General features: G+C 44.3%; 1 protein-coding gene across 1 annotated transcript in view; it reads left to right on the plus strand.

The window, feature by feature from the left end:
- Positions 1-24,849, plus strand: part of LOC134338669 (sialoadhesin-like) — a 41,834-nt gene that overhangs the window by 13,236 nt on the left and 3,749 nt on the right. The window contains exons 2-8 of the mRNA XM_063034683.1: positions 5,190-5,273; positions 8,416-8,772; positions 10,109-10,399; positions 12,465-12,725; positions 14,682-15,059; positions 18,906-19,035; positions 22,804-22,909. Coding sequence (XP_062890753.1) covers positions 5,234-5,273; positions 8,416-8,772; positions 10,109-10,399; positions 12,465-12,725; positions 14,682-15,059; positions 18,906-19,035; positions 22,804-22,909 — 1,563 coding nt within the window. The 5' untranslated portion in view covers positions 5,190-5,233. The remainder of the gene's footprint in view (positions 1-5,189; positions 5,274-8,415; positions 8,773-10,108; positions 10,400-12,464; positions 12,726-14,681; positions 15,060-18,905; positions 19,036-22,803; positions 22,910-24,849) is intronic.

Consider the following 24,849-nt stretch of genomic DNA (forward strand, 5'->3'; position numbering starts at 1 on the left):
CCTAATGAAGTATAGTCACTCTCTTTCCTTCTTTATGACCACAACAATATGTTGGGACCAGGTTAGGTCCTCAGAGATCTTGACACCCAGGAACTTGAAACTCCTCACTCTCTCTACTTCTGATCCCCCTATGAGGATTGGTATGTGTTCCTTCGTCTTACCCTTCCTGAAGTCCACAATCAGCTCTTTCGTCTTACTGAAGTTGGGTGTAAGGTTGTTCCTGCGACACCACTCCATTAGTTGGCATATCTCGCTCCTGTATGCCCTCTCATCTCCATCTGAGATTCTACCGACAATGGTTGTATCATCAACAAATTTATAGATGGTATTTGAACTTTGCCTTGACACACAGTCATGGGTATAGAGAGAGTAGAGCAGTGGGCTAAGCACACACCCCTGAGGCGAACCAGTGTTGATCGTCAGTGAGGAGGAGATGTTATCATCAATCCACACAGATTATGGTCTTCTAGTTAGGAAATTGAGGATCCATTTGCAGAGGGAAGTACAGAGGCCCAGATTCTGTAACTTCTCAATCAGGATTGTGGGAATGATGATATTAAATGCTGAGCTATAGTCGATGAACAGCGTCCTGACATAGGTGTTTGTGTTGTCCAGGTGGTTTAAAGCCGCGTGAAGAGCCATTGAGATTGCATCTGCCATTGACCTATTGCGGCGATAGGCAAATTGCAAAGGGCCTAGGTCCTTGCTGAGGCAGGAGTTCAGTCTAGCCATGACCAACCTCTCAAAGCATTCCAGCGCTAGAGATATGAGTGCTACCAGGTGATAGACATTAAGGAGCTCACAATTATTCTTCTTAGGCACTGGTATAATTATTGCCTTTTTGAAGCAGTGAGAGCTTCTGCCCATAGCAGTGAGAGGTTGAGAATGTCCTTGAATATTCCCGCCAGTTGGTTGGCACAAGTTTTCAGAGCCTCACCAGGTACTCCATCGGGACCTTCCACCTTGCAAGCGTTCACCTTCTTTAAAGACAGCTCAACATCGGCCTCTGAGACAGCGATCACAGGGTCACCGGGTGCAGCAGAGATCTTCACAGCTGTAATTATATTCTCCCTTTCAACGTGGGCATAGAAGGCATTGAGTTCATCTGGTAGTGAAGCATCGCTACCATTCATGCTATTCTGTGTCGTTTGTAGGAAGTAATGTCTTGCAAACCCCGGCAGAGTTGTTGTACATCCAATGTCAGCTCCAACCTCATTCAAAACTGTCTCCTCACCCTTGAACTAGCCCTCCACAAATCATACTTGGTTTTCTGATACAGATTTAAATGCCACAGATCTAGCCTTCAGCCGATGACGTACCTCCTGGTTCATCCACGGCTTTTGGTTTGGGAATGTACAGTAAGTCTTTGTAGGCACACACTTGTCCACACAGGTTTTAACGAAGTCGGCAGCCACTGCAGCATACTCATCCAGATTCGAAGATGAATCCCTGAATACAGTCCACTCCATCAATTCAAAGCAGTCACATTTAAGGCAGAGATTGCTAATTTGAAATAGGGTTGCGGGTTGCGGGGAGAAGATGTGAGATGAGGTTAATAAGTAAAATGCCATGGTTGAACGGCGGAGCAGATTTTAGGTGCTGAATTGGTTTAAGAAAATCTTGGTTGGCATGGTCTAGCCGGGCTGAATGGCCTGTTGCAAAGCTGTGATTGCATGACTAAGTTCCATGTGCTCCCAATCCTCAGACTGCCATTTCCGGTAAATTTAAATGTTATTATTCAAATGTGTTCTGTTGAAAACATTTCAGGCACAGATGAATCATGCTTCCTCTTGTGGTCTTGTGCCTTAAGTAAGTATATCTTCTGCACAATGTCGTTGACAGTTCACCATAGCCACAATCCACTGGCATTCTTTTCAAAGTTCAAAGATTCAAGTAAGTTTATTATCAAAGTACATAATGTACATGTCACCATAGACTGCCCTGAGTTGCATTCTTTTTGAGGGCATTCACAGTAAATAGTAAAAAAAAAGCATATTAGAATGAATGGAAAACGGCACATTAACAATATTAGCAACAAAAAACAACCAATGTGCAAAAGGCAAGTTATGCAAATTGAAAAAGGGAATAGTAATAGCAATACGGGACGCAGAAAGTGATCAAAATACATGATAAAAGACCAATAAATTCAAGACGATAAATGCAGAAAATGCCAAATGAAACCAGAAACAATCCAAGATATTACAGGATCCTTTAGCAGTTTAATTAATCTGATTACTTATGCAGGCAACCATGGCAATCATCATTCAAACAAATCTTGTTTAAAATACAAATTCATAAATGAAATCACAAATTATTATAAATACAAGGCTGATCCATTTGTAGAATCAGAGTCCCACCAAAACGATCGATCCATTATTACAGATAGGACAATCCATAATGAAAGTCCGGATATAATAATACAGGGTACGCATGCAAGAATTACTTACTTAATAGACATAGCCATTCCAAACAGACACAACTTACAGAAATCAGTATGTGAAAAACACCAGAAATATGCTGAATTAAAAGAGGGAATTGAAAGACTATGGAACATGAATAAGTTATACATTATCCTGATATCTACAACTGGTGTCATCCCAAAGGCACTACACAATAGCATTAAACAATTAGGGCTACACAGCAATATCTGTGTAAATCTTCAGAGAGCCACAATACTAAACACTACCAGAATAATCTGAAAGTTCCTAGCAATTGAGAAATAAGCGTGCTTGTCTATGCCTGTACCTTAGGTTTTATCAGCTTGAGCTGAGAAAAAGTAACAATAATGATATTAAATAGTAAGACCATGAGTTATTTTCAACCCTCCCCCCCCATGGACATTTCCAAGCCCAGCTGTGAAAGAAGGAGCGTTGGGCATGGGGCTAGCAAACCCATCCCATAAAAAGTTGGGCTTCTGCTGCACATTCCAGCTACTTTGATTTGCCATGTAGACCTGAGACAGTGTGAGGTCTTCTTTTGGTTTTCCTTTGGATTATCCCTGCTGTAATAGGGAGACTTTTGATTTGCATTAAGGAATGTCTTCTTTTGTAAATTTTTCAGGTATTTCCTTTTCCAAAGTTAAAAGGCACAATTCATCAGCATTTCCATGATTGGTCATCCTCTTGAATTTAATATTATAACTGTGTCCTCCAAGAAACAGAGCACATCTCTGCATTGGTGTGGCTCCTGTTAGTGGAACACCTTTCTGGGGATTGAAAATGGACACTGGCAGTTGATGATCAGTAATGAGGGTCGACTCTCTCCCACACAAGTACTGGTTGAAACATTTTACACCCTGAACTAGACTCAAGGCCTCTCTGTCAATCTGTACATAAATTTTCTCTGCAGCAGTAAGGGAAGATGATGCACAGGCTATGGGGCATTCACTTCCTTCATTCATATCATGTAGCATGTCTGCACCTATAGCATAAGGTGAGGCGCTACAGGCAAGCTTCACTGGATGATGTGGCAAAATTCACTGACATTAGATCATAATGTATGAGTACAGTGCCTGACGCTACCATCCCATTTACTTCAAAGCCACCTCACACTGCTTTGCCCTCTGGCATTTCTTCCTGATCTGTAGTGAAGAGTTCAAGGGAGGGCAGCACAATAGCTAGGTTTGGCAGGAATCTGTTATAGTAATTGACAAATTCTAAAAAAGGACCGCAACTGTGACACATCATTTGGTTTTGGGGCATCTACCCCTGCTTCAATTTTCTCAGCACTCTTATGTTAACCCAGTGCATCGATTGTGTGACCATAGTAAGTGATACTTGGTTTAAAGAATTCACACTAGTTCTGTTGTGCTCGAACTCATATTTTTCTAATGTTTTGACACTGTCTTGAGATTTTGGAGCTGTTCCCTGTCATCCTTACCGGAAGCAATTATATCAACCAGGAAGCGCAGAATCAAATATTGCTGTGACGATTTATGCTCTAGTATCAATTGTTTGGCGACAATAAAGTAAAGTAACACTGAATACCTGGACAGCCTTGCAGCACCTGGTCCATAAATTTCTGCCACGGTGCAAGTGAAGATGTTACTCCAAAGATAAGCCTATTGTAGTGAAAAAAATCTTTGTGAGTGTTAATGGTGAGAAACACTTTCAACTCCTCTTCCATCTTAGGTAGGTCTCAGCTAAGCTGACTTTGCTGAAGTTTTTCCCTCCAGAAAAGTTTGCAAAAGTATCCTTTATCCTGGGCGGAGGGTATTGATCAACTTTTAGTACTTGGTTGATGGTGACCTTAAGCTCACCACAGACCCTGAGAGACCCATTCTGCTTGGCTACTGGAATGGCTGCTGTTGCCCGTGGCCTCAACTCAACCTTGGAAAGAACTTGTTCAGTCTCTATTCAATCTAGCTCATGGGCTACTTTATCATGGTTGGATGGAGGGATGGATGGAGGGAGGGAGATGAATTACTACTGCAATATCTAGTACAGAATACAAGGATGTAATGCTGAGCTTTTGGTCGGGTGTTTGGAGATTGTTGTGCATATTTGGGCCCCTTATCCAAGGAAGGATATTCTGGCATTGGAATGGTTTGAGAGAAGGTTCAAAGGAATGATCCAGGGATGAAGCGGTTAATTACAAAAAATAAAAACACTTGATGGCTTTGTGTCTCTATTCCAGTCTCTGGGCAGGAAGGGTTCTGACCAGCTGTATCATCATCTGGTACGGGGATGGCAAAGCATCTGACCACAAGACCTTGCTACAGATTGTAAGAACTGCTAAGGGTAACATCAGGGTCTCTCTACTCCTACCCCCAGAACATACCTCAGAAGCATTGTCTTTTGCAGACCCCTCAGTGTTGTCAAGGACCCCTTCCATCTGTCCCACTTTCTCTGATTCCTACTGTCAGGCAGAAGGTACTATAGTGTTAGAACAAGGACTGTTAAGCTGGGTAACAGCTTCTTCTCCCAGGCTGAATGCCTTGCTACCACCCAGTACATATTATTTATGACAGCACCAGTAGCTGTAAAAATGTTGTATACATGCACTTTATGTCAACATGTACGTCCACAGAATATTTTTTAATACTCTGTGTAATTAATTTATGTGCTGTGTGTGTGATATACTGTGTTTTGTACCTTGTTTCCAGAGGAATATTGTTTCATTTAGCTGTATGCATGTGCCCAGTTGAATGGGAATAAACTTGAACCTGACTGAACAGCTCTCTCTTCCAGAGCCCCCGGGAGCGGGTGACTGACAGCGTACTCAGGAGCGGACGATGGTCGGGAAGTCTCTCTTGCTCCTGTCCCTTCTCCAAGGTATCATTGCAACTGAGCACCCTCGCAAATGAAAATGCCTAGAGAAACACTGGGGGCGGGGCTCATAACACTGCAGATCCCGTGTCTCCCTTTTTAATCCAGGAATGACTCCATGTGACCATTTTTTAAATCTGAGGCCCCAGCATTATAGAGTCACACGGCACAGAAACAGCCCCTTTCCTTCCGTGCTGTGCAAGGAGTCTTTCCAAGCGATTCCCATTTGCCTTGCATGAGGCTCTTGGACTCCAAACACACTAACCAGGATGCTCATGCAATCTCACTCCCTTCGCTCAAAGTTGGTCCATACTCTTACCAGCCTTTCCTATCTGTGTACCCATCCAAGCGTCCTCTAAAAATTAATGTACTTGCACCTACCACTTCTAATGGCAGCTCATTCCATATACGGACCACCTTCAGCTTCTTCCCCTCCCCCAACCGATTTCTGAATGGACATTGAACCCATGAACAGTGCACTACCTACTTAATTCAACTCCACACATACAGTAATTCAGTTTTTTTCTTTTCCTTTTATTATGTATTATGTTGTACTGCTGCCACAAAGACAACAATTTTCACGACATATGTCTGTCTAGGTATCATATCCGATGCGGACTTTGGTGACCATGGTTTTCCATATAGATCCATCCTTCGTTTTTTGGATGACTTCCATTTCCTCGAAGTGTAGCCACCTGGCTATGCTTTTGATGTACATAAGCCGAGGTCTTTCTCTAGGTTTGCTCCCCTCGATCTTTCCAGAGAGTATGAGTTTTTCCAGTTCATCTTTCCGCATGATATGTTCTAGGAATCTGAGTTGTCTTTCTCTCATTGTTGGTATGAGTAATCGAACCGCTTGGGCTCTTCTGAGAACTTCTTCATTTGATGTGTGTGTGGTCCATGATATTTTTAACATTATCCTGTAGAACCATAATTCAGCTGCTTCTAGTCTCTTTTCCATTGCTGGAGAAATGGTCCAGCATTCACTTCCATAAGTCAGGATAGAATAAATGTAGCACTGTAGTATTCTGTTTTTAGTGTACATGCTCATCTTTCTGTCTGTTAATATGGTCTTCATTTTTTGAGAAGCTTCTTTCGTCATTGCTGTTCTGTATTTGATATCTGTGTTGCACCTGCCATTACTTGTTATTAGGCTGCCAAGATATTTGAATTTTTTGACTTGTTTGATGTTTGTATTTCCGATCTTGATCACACATTGTGGGATGTTTGTCTTTCTGGAGATGACCATGCTTTCTGTCTTCTTGGTATTGATTCACGACATATGCTGGTGATATTACATCTGAATCTTCTGAATCCTCTGGTTGAAAATGTTGTCCACCAAGTTCCCATTAAATCTCTCCCCTCGCATCTCAAATCTGTACCCTCTTGTTCTTAATTCCCCAAGCCTGGGGAAAAAGTGACTGCCTTTTCCCTATCTACGCTCCTTATGATTTTATGCACTCATCAATCTCCTCTGATCCAAGGAATAAAGTCCCAGCCTGCCTAATCTTTCCCTACAACTCAGTCCCTTGAGTCGTTGCAACCCTTGTTAATCTTCCCTGCATTCTTTCCAGCTTACTGGCATCTTTCCAACAGCAGGGTGACCAAAACTGAACAGAATACTTTAGGTGCGGCATCACCAACATCTTGTCCAACTCAACTCCTGTACTGAGTGCCCTGACCTATGAAGGCCAGTGTGCCAAATGCCTTCTTCACTGACCCATCCAGCTATGAAGCCACTCTCAGGGATCATGTGACCAGTACCCCGAGGTCCCTCTGCTCTCTGATATTGGCCAGGGCCTCGCCATTCACTGTGGAGGTCCTACTCTGGTTTGACTCCACAGGATGCAATGCCTCGTACTTGTCTGAAATAAACTTAATTTCCAGTTCCTTTCATGAATTGCAATCACCATTTACACCATCTGCGATGCCATCTTCCATATCATCTGCAGACCTGTGTCCTATGTCTTGTACATCCAAGATGTTGTATACACTCAATGGCATCTTTATTACGTGTACTGGCTCATTAATGCAAATATCTAATCAATCCATCAATGAGCAGCAACTCAGTACATAATAGCATGCAGACATGGTCACGAGGTTCATCTGCTGTTGAGACCAAACATCTGAATGGAGAAGAAATGTGACCTAGTGACTTTCACTGTAGAACGATTTTTGGCGTCAGACAGGGTTGTCTGAAGCTGCTGATCTCCGAGCATTTTCATGCACGGCAGTATCTAGAGTTTACAGAGAGTGAGGCAAGAACCAAAAGCGTCCAGTGAGCAGCAGTTCTGTGGGTGAAAAATCTTGTTAATGACACACGTCAGTGGAGAATGGCCAGACTGGTTCAAACTGAATGGAAAGTGACCGTAACTCAGATAAACTTGCCTTACAACAGATGAAGAAGCGCATTTCTGAATGCACAGCACGACAAATCTTGAAGTGGTTGGGCTACAGCAGCAGAAGACCATGAACATATACTCAGTGGCCACTTTAGTAGCTACAGGAGGTACAAAAAATTGTGGCAACTGGGTGTATATAAAAATAAAACAAGCATGGTTCTATTAGACCAAACAGGTAACTCATTTCATCGTCAGGTAGAGGACACCATGGGTGAGATGACAACGGTTGCCGGGGAGATGGATCAGACCTCAAATATATACAGAAAGGTGTCAGAAAAGGGCCAGTAACATCATGAGGGATCCCACCCACCCTACTCATAAACTATTTGTCTCACTCCTATCAGGAATGAGGTTACTTAGCATCCACTCCAGGACCTCCAGCCTCAAAAACACTTACTTTCCCTAAGCAGTAAGGCTGATCAACATCTCCACCCACTAACATACCCTTTCACACCACCAACCACCACAACCTTATCATTTCTTGCCAGAGTCACCTTATGTACAGAGATTCCTGTGCCTAGCATCACATTATGGTCATACATTCAACCTAAGTGCAGAAGCTATCTTATATATTTATATTTATTGTGCTTTATTAATTATTGTGTTCTTTATCTCATTGTATTTTTTTGTACTGCATCAGATCTGGAGTAACAATTATTTCATTCTCCCTTTCAATTCTGTATTGAAAATGACATTAAACAATCTTGAATCTTGAATCATCTTTTCTGGTCCCCTTTCCATTCCAGGGGTGCTGTCGGGCAAATGGACCATGAGGGCCCTCCCTCATCGCGCCATCAGCAAGTCTTGCGTGGTGATCCCCTGCTCCTTCGACTTCCCCTCGAACCCTTACCTGTCCATCCACGGGGCCTGGTTCAAGTACTGGTACTCCTGGAAGTACACTGTCTATTACACAAAAGACCCCGGCTACAGGATGTCCGAATTTATAGGGCGAGCTGAGATTGTGGGAAACCTGAGCAAGAAGGACTGCTCGCTGAGGATCAATAACCTCAGACCCAAGGACAGTGACGTCTACTACTTCTACGTGGAACTGGAAGGGTTCAACTCTCACACCTATGAACCACCTGTCCAACTCCAGGTTCTTGGTGAGACTCTTTCCATAGAAATACAGAAGATAGTGTTGGTACATGGTTTCTTCGTGTGATCGCATCTCAATACCAAAACTTTAAGCAGAGTTAGACCATTCAACCCATCAGGTCTTCTCTGCCATTCCATCATGGCTGATCTACCATCCCTCTCAACCTCATTCTGTTGCCTTCTCCTCGTAACCTTTGGCTCCTTTGCTGATTAAGATCCAATCAACCTCTGTTTTAGATATACCCAATGACTTGGCTTCCTCAGCTATCTAGTGGTAATGAATTCTACAGATTCACCACCATCTGGCGAAAGAAATTCTTCCTCATCTCTGTTCTAAATTGCCACCCTTGCATTCTGAGGTTATGCATTCCGGTCCTGGACTCACTCACTATAGAAAACATCCTCTTCATGTCCACTCTATCGAGGGCTTCCAATTTTCAATAAGTTTGTATGAGATCCCCCTTCATTCCAACTAGTACTGGCGCAGAGCTATCAAGTGTTCCTCATACATTAACCCTTTCACTCCTTGTGAACCTCCTCTGGCCCCTTTCCAATGCCAGAACATCATTACCACCTTTCAAGATAAGGGACCCTTAGCTAAGGACCCAGTAGCCCTGCTCTTGTGGATAGTGTGTGGCATCACCGACCACATTGAATGGCAGGATCTCCAGCTGAACTCATTCAAGAGCATCTGGAGTGCTGAGGTTATCAACGGACAGGAGCTTTAGTGGGGCAATAGAGTCATGGGGCTCTTAAGGAGAGGATTGGCACATTGAATCATGGAGGCTTAGAGTCATAGAACACTACAGCATAGAAATAGGCCCTTTGGCCCATCTAGTCTGTGCTGAAATTGTTTTCTGCCTTATCCCATCTACCATGTGACATCACCCAAAGTCTATCCTCATCCAATCATGTCGACAAGAAAGCTCAGGAACTCCTCTACTTGGATGTTCTGGAATGGAAAGTGCCATTCCGAGGACAGATGAGGTGGGGACAGGGGAAACGAGGAAGAGGAATGGCATTTTTACAAGCAACAGGGTGGGAAGAGTCAAGATCCCAGTCAATATTGGTGGTGAAATTGTGAACTGTCACAACTGTGTTACCTTTAAGGCTTATTATTGTGATCACCCTCCATGGTTTCTTGAAAGTGCTGACGCAGGTAGACAGGGAGGCGAAGAAAGTGTTCGGCCTGCTCGTCCAGTTCCCTCGAAGTGGTGAGCCTTCCTGGCGTCCACCAACTCCTTAGGTAGTTTGTTGGAGATGGGGGAGAAAGAAAAAAAGTCTTCCTTGGATGACTCACAGATTTTTCTGTGTGGTAATTCTCCAGAACTTTCTGTTCCCCAGAGGTTCCTGACAAACCAGAGATCCTGCTGCCGGACACTCTAACTGAAGGCACCCCGGTGAATATCATCTGCAAAGCTCTCTATACTTGCCCTGACCACCGTCCCTCTCTAACCTGGAGTAAGCTGGCCAATTCCACCTTCAGCGAGCTTGGGGAGCAGGCAAGCAGGGAGATCTCCACTGTGCTGACCTTCACTCCGTCCATTGCTCACCACGGGCAAACCATTCGCTGTACAGTGGACTATTTTGAGACGAGTCATCGACTGGAGAGCTCCATCATCCTGAACGTGAGATGTAAGTGTCTGTTATAAAGTGTTAAGATTCAAGACTCAAGATTATTTATCGTCACGCTTCAGTACCTGGGTGTAAAGGAGAACAAAATGATTGTTGCTCCGTGTCAATGCAACACAATAGACACAATAAATTCTATAAAACACAATGCACATGTAAAGTAGAGGTGCATTGGGCAATGAAGGGTGCTGAGGGGCTTTGCAGAGGAATGAATGATGTAGATGTAGTGATGTTGGGGTTTGGTGGGGAGGGTTAATGGGTTGAAGTGACGGCTTGGCGGAAGTAACTGTTTTTGAGTCTAGCAGTCTTGGCATGGGGTGGCGGGGTAGAGAGATGTCTCCACCAGAGGACATGTAAGGTAGTTCTTTTCTCTGCTAGCCTGCAGGTCACCCTTGGGCAAGGTGTAGCACCTGCTTAGCAGCCCCGACCCACCCCCTCCAATCACGTGAGCCACGGGTGCAAGTGGTGGATGGTCGTATGAGCAGTCACTTATGTGACCATTGACACCGGGCAGACAATCTCTGATGGGTATTGATGATGGCTGGGGAGTGGGGGGGGGGGTGTCACCCATCTTGTAAACACGCTGCCCAGAAGAAGGTAATGGCAAACAACTTTCGTAAAGAAAATTGCCAAGGAAAATGATGGTCAAAGACCATGACTGGCTGCGTCATGCATAATGATGATGATCATGGCCCTGGCATAGATGCTACATAGCCTCCTCCTTGATGGGAGTTGGACAAGCAGGAGGGTGGCCGGGATCCTTCATGATGCTGGTGATCGGCACCTTTCTGTACACGGGACATAGATGGCGAGTAGGTGGGGGTCGGTGATGTGTTGGGCAGTTTTGACGAAACCTCCTATCCACTGCAGTGCAGTTTGCGTGCCAAGCAGTGATGCACTATGTTAGGAAGCTCTCAGCCATGCCCACTATAGAAGACAGAGGGCACGGATGTGCGTCGCCCAGCTTTCTTTAGCTTCCTCTCTGTAGGCCGCCTTTTTGTAGTAATTGTGAATCCGTGTTGGATGGGGCATTGCAGACAGCTCAGGGCCAAGCCTGTGCACACGGTGAGCATGCATTCAGTCAAGGAGCTGAGTTCAAGACTTGGAAAGTGATGCTACAGATTTATAAAACGTTGGTAAGGCCGCATCTGGAGAACCGTGTGCATTTCTTTTCACTCCTTTACAGGAAGGGTGTTGGGGCTTTCGAGAGGATGCTGAAGATGTTCACCAAGATCCTTGCCTGGGGTAGAGGACATAATATGAAGAGACATCAGACACACTTGGGCTGTGTTCCCTGGAGCAGCGGAGGCTGAGGATGGACTTGATAGAGGTTTTCATAAATATGAGGGGTACAGTAGAGTAGAAAGCTGGCATCTTTATCCGCAGGGACAAAATGTCTTGCACTGGGGGCATGCATGCAAGGTGACAGGGCGGTAAATTCCAAGGAGGTGTGAGGGGCCTGTTTTATTTTTACACAGAGAATAGACGGCACCTGGAATGGTCTGCTGTTACAGGAAGGATATGAAAACTTGGAGAGGCTGCAGGAAGTGTTCACCAGGATCCCACACACACAAAGTGCTGGAGGAACTCACCAGGCCAGGCGGCAGAATAAATAGACGACGTTTCGGGTTGAGAAACTTCATCAGGACTGACGTTGACTGTTCACTCTTTTCCATCGATGCTGCCTGGTCTGCTGAGTTCCTCGAGCATCTTGTGTGTGTTGCTTGGACTTCCAACGTCTGCAGATTTTCTTTTGTTCGTCACCTCGACACTGCCTGGACTAGAGATATAAGCTATAAGGAGAGATTGGACAAATGTGGGTTGCTTTCTCTCCAGCAGCAGAGGCTGAAGGGAGTCCTAATGGAGGTTTACAAAATGTTGAGAGGCGTAGATAGAGTGGATAATTGATCTTTTACTCCCAGGGTCAAAATGTTGCGTGCATTAAAGAGGTAGGGGGAAAGTTCAAAGGAGATGTACAAGGCAAGTGTCATGACCTCTCTTGTGTTGTGGCAGCAGTATAGCGCCTGTACTTTCATCACTAATATGCCAATAATATTGTGTTTCAAAGATCCCCCCAAGAAGACCATGGCACGGATGTCTTTACGTGGAATTGGCGCTATATCTCTGAGTTGTTCCAGCGAGGCCAACCCCAGCGCCATTGGCTTCTCCTGGTTCAAGGTCTCTGGCACAGAGGAGACTGACCTGGAACTGGACAATGAAACCATTACTGTTGGCCTTGCCACCAGGAAGGAAGCCGTCTCCTACTACTGCAGGGCAACAAATATTGTCGGGAGCTCTCGGTCCCCGTCCGTCCAAATCCCAATGCAAAGTGAGTATTACTGGGGAAAGCAGTCAGTGGAAAGTGAAAAGGTATGTGACCAACAACCCCACCACTGCCAATCCTCACGACTGGAGAAGAGGGAGATGGAGGGAGGGTTTAAAGTTGAAAAAATATTTAATTTCATGAGCATATAAATTACATTGTAATTTAAAGTTACAATATTATAAATTGCATAAATGGGTGTTTGTGAAGAAAAAGAATTTCAGGATGTATATTGTATCCATTTCTCTGGTACTACCTATTGAAACTTATTGATTGAAATCTATATACTGCTCTGAGATTCATTTTCCTGGGCACGTCACAGTTGTGTAGTGGTTAGCACAATGCTTTACAGTACAGGCGACGCGGGTTCAATTCCCGCCGCTGCCTGTAAGGAATGTGTACCCATGACCGCGTGGGTTTCCTCCCACAGTACAAAGATTGGTAGGTGAATTGGTCCTGTGATTAGGCTAGAACTAAATCGGGAATTGCTGGGTGGCGCGGCTTAAAGGCCTGTTCCACGCTGTGTCTCAGTACATAATAATGTAAATAAAGTAAGTGCAGAGAAACACAACAAATTCAGTGAAAAACTGCATGCAAAGACAGACAAACAATTGTACATATAAATACAATTATAATAACAATAAATAATAAATATTGAGTGGTGGGAGGAGGTGGGCAGGAAGTACATGTTTGTCACCAGTGCCACCATACAGTACCTTGACCTTGCAGGCATTTACAGGTTAAAAAAAAAAGAAATAAAATAGAGTTTTACGAAAAAAACTACATAAATCGACAGAGACGGACAAAAAATGCAAAAGAAGACAAACAAGTAAAAGTAATGCTGAGAATATGAGTAATGAGATGAGTCAAAGGCTGTATTGAAGGATAGATGGTGAGACCATATGATATAGAATCAGGATCAGGCCATTGGGCTCATCAATCATGCAAACACAGCTGATTTAAAAAAAAATTCTCCTGCCTTCTCCCTATAACCCTTAACCCCTCATTGTTTCAAAATCTATCAACCTTTATCTTTAATATACCCAGTAAACTAGCTTCCACAGCTGTCTGCAGCAACATATTCCACAGATACGCTACCCTCTGCTTGAAGAAATTCCTCTTCATCTCTGTTTTAAATTTATTCTGAAACTGTGCACTCTCTCCTTTATCTGCTCCATCTCCACTCTATCTAGGCCTGTCGGAATCCAATAGTTTTCACTGAAAGTCTACCATCCACCCCGATCCTGCTTCTGAACTCCTCTGAGTAGATATCAGAGGTTGCAAATGCTGCTCATATGTTAAGAAAGTTGTGTGGTGTAGGAATAGGCCCTACTCTTCACTCAGTCTCTTCCAACCCATTGCTATATATTAAGTAGCTGCATTTAAAGATATTAAAGATTAGCTTTCTTCATCATACATACATCGAAGCGTACAGTGAAATGCATAATTTTGCATCAATTACCAACATAGTGCAAAAGTGCTACAACGAAAGATGCTGCCTGACCTGCTGAGTGCCTTTAGCATTTTGTGCATGTTACTCTGGATTTCTGCATCTGCAGTACCTCTTGTGTTTTTAAGTCCTGGGTTCTGATGAAAGGTCTTGGCCCGAAATGTCGACTCTTTATTCCTCTCCATGGATGCTGCTTGAGCTGCTGAGTTACCCTGGCATTTTTCTGTGTGTTACTCTTGTGTTTTTGATCTGCTCCTGATTGGAAAAGGGAGTTACAATGGCGTTGAGAAAAAAAATCAGCTGTGATTGAATGGAATAGAATCAATGGGCTGAATAGCCTAATTCTCTCCTGTACTTATGGTTGGGCATGCAGGGAATGGGGAAGATGTACGTCATGCGCAGGCAGAAGAGATTGAATTTGATTCAGCATTGTATCTAGTACAGACAGAATGGGCCAAAAGGCCTGATTCTCCCCTCCCACACTGCAATGTGTTGTCATTTGTGTGCTGTAGATGAAGCCATCATCCTTCCCTCCTCGAGCTGCACCAGATATCCCACCAACGTGACCTGCTTCTGCATGATACAGTCCATCTCCCCGGTGAACACAACCTGGGGACTCCTGGGCCAGATGCTGGAGACGAAGGGTGCTCGTGCCGGCTCCTTGGTGACCAAGACGCTGAACATCCACTGGGAAAACCTGATGGTGGGCGAGACAGAGGGCGACAACGAGATGCAGAGCTGGGGCCCCGGCTCCGTGGTGACCAGCGCACTGACTGTCCATGGGGAGAACCAGACGTTGGGGACTGTGAACTGCTCGGTGGCAAACCCTTACGGGTTACCTCCCTCAAAGATGGAATTGAAGGTTCTGGTTGACGGCGGCAAGGGAAATGGTGAGGGTTGAGTCTCAGTGGCAGGGTAAAGGGCTGTTGGGTCTCGGGGTGGGGTCAGGGCTATGAGGTGTCAGAATTCATTTACCAGCTCTAGTTGTGTGTGTGTGTGTGTGTGTGTGTGTGTGTGTGTGTGTGTGTGTGTGTGTGTTTGTGTGTGTATGTTTCTGTATGTGTGTCACTTTTTGAGTGTCTGTGTATCTGCATGCATATATATCTATGCTTGACATGTGTGTGTTTGTCTGTGCCTGTGTGTGTGTGTGTATTGTGTGTGTGTATTGTATTGTGTGTGTGTGTATTGTGTGTGTGTGTATTGTGTGTGTGTATGTGTGTATTGTGTGTGTGTGTATGTACGTGTGTGTGTGTGTATATGCGGAGTTTGCCCCTTCTTCCTGTGATGGCGTGTCTTTCCCTCTGGGTGTGAGTGGTCGCCGGCTATTTGGCAGGAATTGGGGAAGTGTGATTGGTAGAATTGTTCATAGACATTGAAAGACAAATATTGTCCTATTTTAGAATATAAAATACAGAATAGCAGAGCAGAGAAACAGGCCCTTTGATCCACGGACAGTGCCGGATAAGATGCAGAATTAAATTAAATTCCCTTCTGCTTCACCTGGTTCTTATCTCTTCATCCCTGGATATTTATATGTCTGCCTAACAGCCTCCTAAACATCACTACTGCATCTGCCTCCATCATCACCCTTGGCAGTATATTCTAGGCACCCAACAGTCTCCGTGTTTTATAAGGTAACTTGCCCCACATGTCTCCTTTACACTTTCCCCCCTCTCACCTTAAAACTATGCCCTCTACTATTTGACATTTCAAGCCCGGGAAAAGTATCTTGATGGTCTACCCAATCGATTCCTCTCATAATTTTATAAACATCTATCAGGTCTGCCCTCAGTCTCTGCAGCTCCAGAGAAAACAGCCCAAGTTTGTCCAATCTCGCCTTATATCTCATACTCTCTAATCCATGCAGCACCCAGGTGAATCTATTTTGAACCCTCTCCAAACTCTCCACATCCGTCCTGAAATGGGGCAACCAGAACTGCACAGAAAGTCCATGTGTGGTCTGACCAAAGCTTTATACAGTTGCAAGTGACTTCCAGACTCAATAACCTTCACACGCAAGAATGTTGCACTTGAATGTGCTCAGTATACAGAATAAGGTAGATGATCTACTTGTAGCACGATTCCAGATTGATAGGTATGATGTTGTATCACTGAATCATGGCTGGAAGAAGATTACAGCTGGGAGCTAAATGTCCAAGGATACATATTGTATCGAAAGGACAGGCAGGAGGCAGAAGTGGTGGTGTTGCTGTGTTGGTAAAAATAAGAAATCAAATCATTAGAAAGAGGTGACATAGGGTCAGAAGGCATTCAGTCATTGTGGATAGAGCTAAGCAAGCGCAAATGTGAAATACCCTAATGGGAGTTGTATGCAGACCCCCAAATAGTAGTAGGGATGTGGCCTAAAAATTACAACGGGAGGCAGAAATTCCTGATGGCAAGAGGAAGAAGAGAACATGTCCTGGATGGTGGAGGTTTCTAATGATGGATGCTGCTTCCCGCAACAGAATTTCATGTAGATGTGCTCAATGGCGGGGAGAGAATGAAGTCCAGAGCATTGCATTTATTTCTGTTCAGGAAAAATGTGGAGGTTTTGGAGTGGGTCCAGCAGAGTTTCACCAGGATGCTGCCAGGACTAGAGGGTATGATCAATAAGGAGAGGTTAGCCAAACCTGTGTTTTTCCCCCTGGAGCAATGAAGGCTGATAGAATACGTGCTACAGGTTTATAAGATTACGAGAGGCAATCTGTAGATGGAGTAGACAGCAGGTATCTTTGTCCCCAAGGTAGAAATGTCTAAAACGAGTGGCCATGCATTTAAAGATGTGTCGGGCAAGTTCTTTACTCAGACAGTGATGGGTGTCCGGAATGAGCTTCCAGTGGAGTTGATGGAGGTAGATATGATAGAGGTGTTTAGAACATAGAATAGAGAATAAAGAACAGCACAAAACGACACAGGCTTTTTGACCCACAATGCTGTGATGACATATTAACCTACTCTAAGATCAATCTATTCCTTCCCTCCAACGTAGCCCTCCATTTTTCTTTCATCTGTGCTCATCTGAGATTCTCTTAAAGGCCCAAATATATCTGACTCTACAGCTAACACTGTAGTGTATTCCATTCAGTTACCACTCTTTTTCTTAAAGTACCTCCGAATCTCCCATATACTTTCTTCTTATCACCATAAAAGTATGCCCTCTTATATTATCGTTTACCACCCTGGGAGACAGTCGATAACCATTCTGCACTTGCCTCCTGTGGCCTTACAACCACTTACAAGTCACCGTTCATCCCCTTTACTCCAAAGAGAAAAGCCAAATTTAAGAGGCCCAGGACAGGCCGATGAAATCAAGTTACATCAACTTAAGTCAGGTTTATTGTAATTTAACTATATGCATGTATATTGTCAAATGAGACCAAGTTTCTCCAGACCAGGGTGTAAAACACAGGAGTGCATACACATAACACACAATAACTACGGAAAGTAAGGATAAAATCTACAGATGAGTTATACATATATAAACAAATAAAGTGCATAAATTAAGTATTGTAAGGCACAGAACAGATTAACTGGTGACACTTCAAATGCAATGCAGCAGGGAGTTCAGAAGCTTAATGGCCTGAGAGAAGAAATCGTTTCCCATCCTCACCGTTCCTATTTTTATGCATCAGAGTCTCCTCCCTGATGGTAGAAAGTCAAAGAGGATGCTGGATGGATTGGTTGGATCATTGATAATAGTAAGGACCCTGCGTACACAGCGCTCCTGATAAATGTCCCCGATGGATGGTAGGGAGATCCCTATGATCCTCTCAGCCATTCTCACAGTCCTTTGTAGGGATTTTCGGTCCGATGCTCTGCTCCTGTACCAGATGGAGATGCAACTTGTCAGGATGCTCTCAATGGTGCTCCTGTAAAATACAGTCAAGATGGGGCAGGGGGAGGGAGCCTCAATCTCCTTCGGAAGTGGAGGCATTGCTCTGCCTTCTTGCACAGGAATGGAGCAATATGGACACTGTACAAGGGGAATGGATTAGAATAGTCGGGCATTTAATTACTAGATCAAATAGTTTGGCACAAAGTCATGGGCAGAAGTCCCTGTGCAGCACTGCTCTGCACTCTGTGGCCAGCTTATGAGGTAGGTCTGCACACTTGCTCCTTAATGCAATTATGTAATCAGCCAATCAGGTGCTACTAACTCAATGTATAAAAGCATGCAGGCATGGTCAAGAGGTTCAGACCGAACATCAGAACGGGGAAGGAAGATGATCCAAGTGACTTTGACCATGGAATGATTATCAGTGCCAGAAGGGGTGGGTTGAGTATCTCAGAAACTGCTGATCTCCTGGGATTTTCACACACAGCAGTCTCTAGGGTTTATAGAGGATGGTGCTCAAAGACAAACAAACAAACAAACAAAAAAAAAGAAAATCTCAAGAGTGGCACTCTTGCTGGCAAGAAATGCCTTGTTAATGAAAGAGGTCGGGAGGAAATTGTCAACCTGGTTCAAGCTGACAGGAAGGCGACAGTAACTCAAATAGCCATGCGTTACAGCAGTGGTGTGCAGAAGGGAACCTCTGAATGCAGGACATTGAACTTTAACGTGAATGAGCTACAGCTGCAGAAGACCACGAACACTCACTCGGTGGCCACATTATTAGGCACAAGGGATAACTGATAAAGTAGCCACTTGAGTATATGTTCAATGCTCTAAAGTCAATACTACTAGGAAATAGCTTCAGACTTGGCTCTGATTATCACTCCTTCACTTCCAGCTCCTCCCTCAGATCCCGGATTCTCACAGAAGATCACCATAGTCCCTTTCGCTGCAGTGGGAGGTGCCGTGTTGGTTATCATCTTGTTCACTGTTTGTGTCATTGTTAAGCAGCGCCGGAGATCTGACAAGTGAGTAGAGTCACAGAGTCACACAGTGCGGAAGCAGACCCTTCAGCCCAACCGGTCCATGCTGACCCCTCTTCCCATCTCTTCCAGCCCTAGGTGTAGCCGATAACCTTCTGAATTTTTCTCATCCGTGCCTCTTGAAATGTTAACTTACATACCTTCAACCACTTCCTCTATCACCTTATTCCAAATACAGACCATTCTCTGAGTGAAATAGTTGCCCCTCAAGTTCCTACTAAATTTTTCCCCTCTCACCTTAAACTTCTCGGTTCCGTGACCCTGGGGAAAGGGACTGCATTCACCCTGTCTGTGACCCTCAAAGTCCAAAAGTTCAAAGTAAGTTTATTATCAAAGTACATTTATATCACCGTATACGACCCCGAGATTCATTTTCCTGTGGGCAGGATCAATGAAAAACTACGTACAATCAACCAATGTGCAAAAGAAGACAAATCATGCAAGTACAAAAGGAAACATAAAAGTTTTACAATGACAAAAAGGAATAAATAAATAATACTGAGGACGTGAATTGTAGAGTCCTTGGAAGTGAGTTGTGGAATCAGTTCATTGTTGAGGTGAGTGAAGTTATCCACACTGTCTCAGGAGTCCGGTGATTGGTGGGTAATAAGGTAATGCTCAATATTTTAAACACCTCTGTCTCCTGTGCTCCAAGAAATAAATTCTAGCCAGTCCAACCTTTCTCTATAACTCAGCCCTTTGAGTAATTCCCTCATAGATCTTTTCTACACTCCTCCTATAGCAGGATGACTAAAACTGAACAAAATATTCCTTGTGCAGCCTCACCAGCGTCTTGTAACTCCTGTACTCTGAGTCCTGACTGATGAAGGACAGCATGCCAAACATCTTTTTCAACAACTGCCCTATCTACCTGTGTCTCCACTTTTAGGGAAGCATCTACCTGTACCCCTAGGTCCGTCTGTTCCACAACAAACCCACAGGGTCTTGCCAACTTTGGAGTCCTTCCCGTCAAACCTGTTAGATACCAGGGAAATCTGGATGCAGGTGCCTGTAGTGCCCTGGGGACAGAGTGTTAACCCACCCATTTGCTCCAATCCAAGTATCACACTTCCTCCCTCATCAACACCCTTCCCCCAGATTCTCCCCGTCACTGCCACACACGGCGTACAGGAGGAGGGAGGCAATAAATTCACCGCACCTACACATTCAGTGCGATGTAGGATGGAACGTGAGCACCAGGGATGAGTCAGAAAGTCACAGGAAGAGTGTGCAATTCCACTTGCAGCTGCATACACAAACACTTTTGTACATCTGTTATTTATCAGTCTTTGTGTGTAGGGTTTTCAGTGAATATGGCATTTCTTTGTTTTAGATCAGAATCAGATTTAAAATCACAGGCATATTGAGTCATAGAAAAGTACAGCACAGAAATAGGCTCTTTCGGCCCATCTAGCCCATGCCAAACCGCTTAACCTGCCTACTCCTATCGACCTGCACTGGGACAACAGTCATCCATTCCTCTACCATCCATGTACCTATCCAAACTTCTCTTAAACGTTGAAACCAAGATCGCTTTTACCACTGACGTGGGCACTCATTCCACACTCTCACGACTCTCTGAGTGACGAAGTTTCCCCTCATGTTCCCCTTAAACTTTTCACCTTTCACTCTAAACCTATGACCTTCAGTAGCAGTCCCACCCACCCTCAGAAGAGAAAGCCAGCTTGCATTTATCCGATCTATAGTTCTATAAAATCTCCCCTCAGTCTTCTATGGTCTGAAGAATAAAGTCCAAACGTATTCAGTCTTTCCATATAACTCAGCGTCTCCAGTCCTGGCAACATCCTTGCAAATACCGCGAAATATTTTCCTTTAGGGCAGCTGTAAAGATACTCTAAATTACAAGGTTATATAATTCTAAATTAAATCAAATCAGTAAAAGGCAAAGAGCGCAAAATAATGAGGTAACAAGTCAGAAATCTAATGGCTGAGAGGAAGAAGTGGTTCCTAAAATATTGAGTACGTGTGTGTCTTCAGGCTCCTGTATCTCCTCCTTGACAGCAGCAATGAGAAGAAGACATGTTTCCAGGCGATGAGGGGTCCTTAATGCCAGATGTCGCTTTCCTGAGGCATCGCCTTTTGATGATGTCCTTGATGTCAGGGAGGGTAGTGCCCATGGTGGACACTCCTATAGTGAATGCCACCATTAAATTATAAAGTATTTTTACCAAATTTACAGTTACAAAAAAAAGGAAGAGGGCTATTAAAAGTTAAACCAGCCCAATGTGCACATAAACGTTGGAGCTCATTTCTGAAGTAATTGGGGGTGCATCGCTTTACTGACACAGTTGACGCACAGTCTGCATGAAAGCCTCTAGCACAGTCTGAAGTTTCTTTGAAGACCATCTCAAATGAACTGACTCTCTCAGGAGTATTGCCCCTTCTTCCTTGGAGCCATTCATCCACTTAAAGAACTTCTTGCAACGGCAACTCTCCTTCCAACGCCATTCTGCGTCATCTTCCCTTGTTCTCTATTCTGCAGCTCCCGCTAAAAAGGGTCCCAAACTAAACTTCCCTTCAGAAATCTCTTCCTGCCTAGCTCTCTAGAACTTTCACTACATCCACCAATCCTGATTGGCTGACACAACATTTCTAAGTTGGACAACGTGGCCTCTTATCTATAGCCGAAGGCAAAACACTCTTACCAGTAAGACACACTACTTTTAAGACCATAAGATATAGGAGTAGGCCATTCGGCCATAGAGTCGGCTCTGCCACCCAATCATGGGCTGATCCAATTTTTCTAGTCATCCCCACTTCCCTGCCTTCTCCCCATACCGTTTGGCGCCCTGGATAATCAATAACCTATTTATCTCTCACTCAAATGCACACAATGACTTGGCCTCCACAGCCAAACATGGCAATAAATCCCACAGATTTACCACCCTCTGACTAAAGTAATTTTACTGCATCTCTGTTCTAAATCGACTTCCTTCATTCTTGGTCGTGTCCTCTTGCCCTGGACTCCCCTACCATGAGAAATAACTTAGCCATATCTAATCCGTTCAGGCATTTTAACATTTGGAATGCTTATATGAGAACACCACTTATTCTTCTGAACTCCAGGGAATACAGCCCAAGAGCTGCCAGACGTTCCTTATACAGTAACCCTTTCATTCCTGGAATTATTCTGGTGAATCTTCTCTGAGCCCTCTCCAATGTCAGTATATCATTTCTAAAATAAGGAGCCCAAAACTGTACACAATAATCCAAGTGTGGTCTCACGAGTGCCTTATAGAGCTTCAACATCACAACTCTGCTCTTATATTCTATACCTCTAGAAATGAATGCCAACTAAGCATTCGCATTCTGCACCACTGACTCAACCTGGAGGATAACCTTCAGGGTATCCTGCACAAGAACTCCCAAGTCCCTTTGCATCTCTGCATTTTGAATTTTCTCCCCATGTAAATATACTTTATACTTTATTGTCGTCAAACAATTGATACTAGAACGTACAATCATCACAGCGATATTTGGAACTGCCCTGGTTTGTATATCACATAGATAGATAGGACGCAAGAATCCACGGTCGATTCTGACCAATGGAGGATATTAATTATGAAGGACTGAGTGCTCTACACAATTATTTAAATTAAAAAAATCAAGAACGGCGATTGTATCACCTCTGTGACTTAAAACTGCGAGATGCACCCTTTCCGCACTGTGACTCTCAATAGCTTGCGACTATACAATCCTCCGAGAATAATTCTTTGTTTGAACCGGTTTCAGAACTTCTCTGGAAGCAAAGGATGGGCTTGAAATGACGTCGGGGAAGGAGAACAAGGAGGGCAAGAAATATGGATCGGAGTACGACCAGCAGACTGCCAGGCGTCAGGTAACTGTTGTCTCCCTAAGAGATGCCGGTGCGCCAAGTATTCCTTGGTCACACCGCCAAACAAGTGGAGATGTTTATCCGTTGGGTATAAATTCTCACTTTCTGTGCAGCTCCAGTTAGTGCCTTACGATCCAACAAAGTCGAACTTTTAAAATAGCAACAAAGGGCGACCTAGAAATTGGTGAACACAGGGAACAGTCCTGTGCAGGCCTTTCAGTCCAGAATGTCTGTACTGGCCTAGATTGCAAATTAAGCTCTACTCATATATCTGCATGAATGTGTTAAGTTCACATTTCTTCACATTGAACTGTACACATGTATACAGCTAAAGGAAACAACGTTCCTCTGGAACCAAAGGGCAAAACACATTACATACTGCACATAAAATAATATTTTAAAGGCATCCGTTAGTCTTGCGAGACCTTGGATCTGCGCCTGGAAAGACTTCACTCTCCAGGACGCAGGCCTGGGCAAGGTTGTATGGAAGACCAGCAGTTGCCTATGCTGCAAGTCTCCCCTCTCCACGACATCGATGTTGTCCAAGGGAAGGGCATTAGGACCCATACAGCTTGGCACCGGTGTCGTCGCAGAGCAATGTGTGGTTAAGTGCCTTGCTCAAGGACACAACATGTTCCCTCGGTTGTGGCTCGAACTCACGACCTTCAGGTAGCTAGTCCAATGCCTGAACCACTTGGCCACGTGCCCACACAAAATAATATTAACAGATAATAAAATATATTCTGTAGATGTACAAGCTGACTTATGGTGCAAACACATGTAGGTACTGGTACTTTCCTAAATAGTGCGTACTGGGTGGTAGCAAGGCATTTGGAAGTCTCACAGACTGGGGGAAGATACACTTATCCGGACTAACAGTCACTGTTCATGTACGGCAGTACCTTCTGTCTGATGGTAGGAGGTCAAAAAGGTTGTGGAACGGATGGGACAGGTACTTGACAATGCAAAGGGGTCTGCAGTGCTTCACAGTGTATGTCCTGGATGGGATTGCAGGGGTTCCCAACATGCGGTCCACAGACCCCTCGGTTAATGGTAAGGGTCCAGGGCATAGAGAATGTTGGGAAACATCGGTTTAGAGAGATCCCGATGGGGCTCTCAGCAGTCCCCAAAATCCGATGCTGTGCGATGCCTTGCAGTTCCCATACCATGCAGCTGATCAGAGCACTGTCGGTAGTGCTGCGGTGGAATGTGGTTAGAATAGGGGAGGGGGATTTTGCTCACATCAGTGTATGGAAGCGCTGCTGTGCTTGTCTATAGAACATGAAACTGACAGGAACAGGCCTTTGGGCCAACAATGTCCGTGCTGACCTCAGTGCCAAATTAAACGAATCCCATCTGCCTGCAGTTGGTCTGTATTCATGCATCCATATAAAATAGACAACGGAACATAGAACAGTACAGCACAGGAACAGGCCCTTCAGTCTATGATCTTGTCGTATGAATCAAACTAATGATGTAACGTAAACTAAACCCTTCTGCCTACACAATGTCCATATCCCTGCATCCTCTGCATCTTCATATGCCTATCTAAGAGCCTCTTAAATGTCTCTATCGTATCTGCCTCCACCACATTCGATGCACCACTACCCTCTGTGTAAAACAAAGACCTTGCCCCCAACATCTCCTTTAAGCCTTCTCACACTTACCTGAAAGTTGTGCTTTCTAACATTGGAGATTTCCACCCGGGAAGGATGTGACTGTGTACTCAATCTGAATCAGGTTGATTGACACTGAGATATGATGTGAAATTTGTCGATTTACGAAGTGGTAAAGAGCAATACATAAAACTTCTGTGACACTCTGGTTCTGTCGGCTGTGTAAGTCTAGGGAAGGCTTCGCCAAATGTGGGAGATTGAAGTGCAAGCCCCTCAAATCTCCTGTTTCTGTGAATGCTGCATGATTTGTTACCCTGTTACAAATAA

This window comes from Mobula hypostoma, chromosome 28, assembly GCF_963921235.1.
Source record: "Mobula hypostoma chromosome 28, sMobHyp1.1, whole genome shotgun sequence".
In the NCBI taxonomy this organism is placed as follows: domain Eukaryota; kingdom Metazoa; phylum Chordata; class Chondrichthyes; order Myliobatiformes; family Myliobatidae; genus Mobula; species Mobula hypostoma.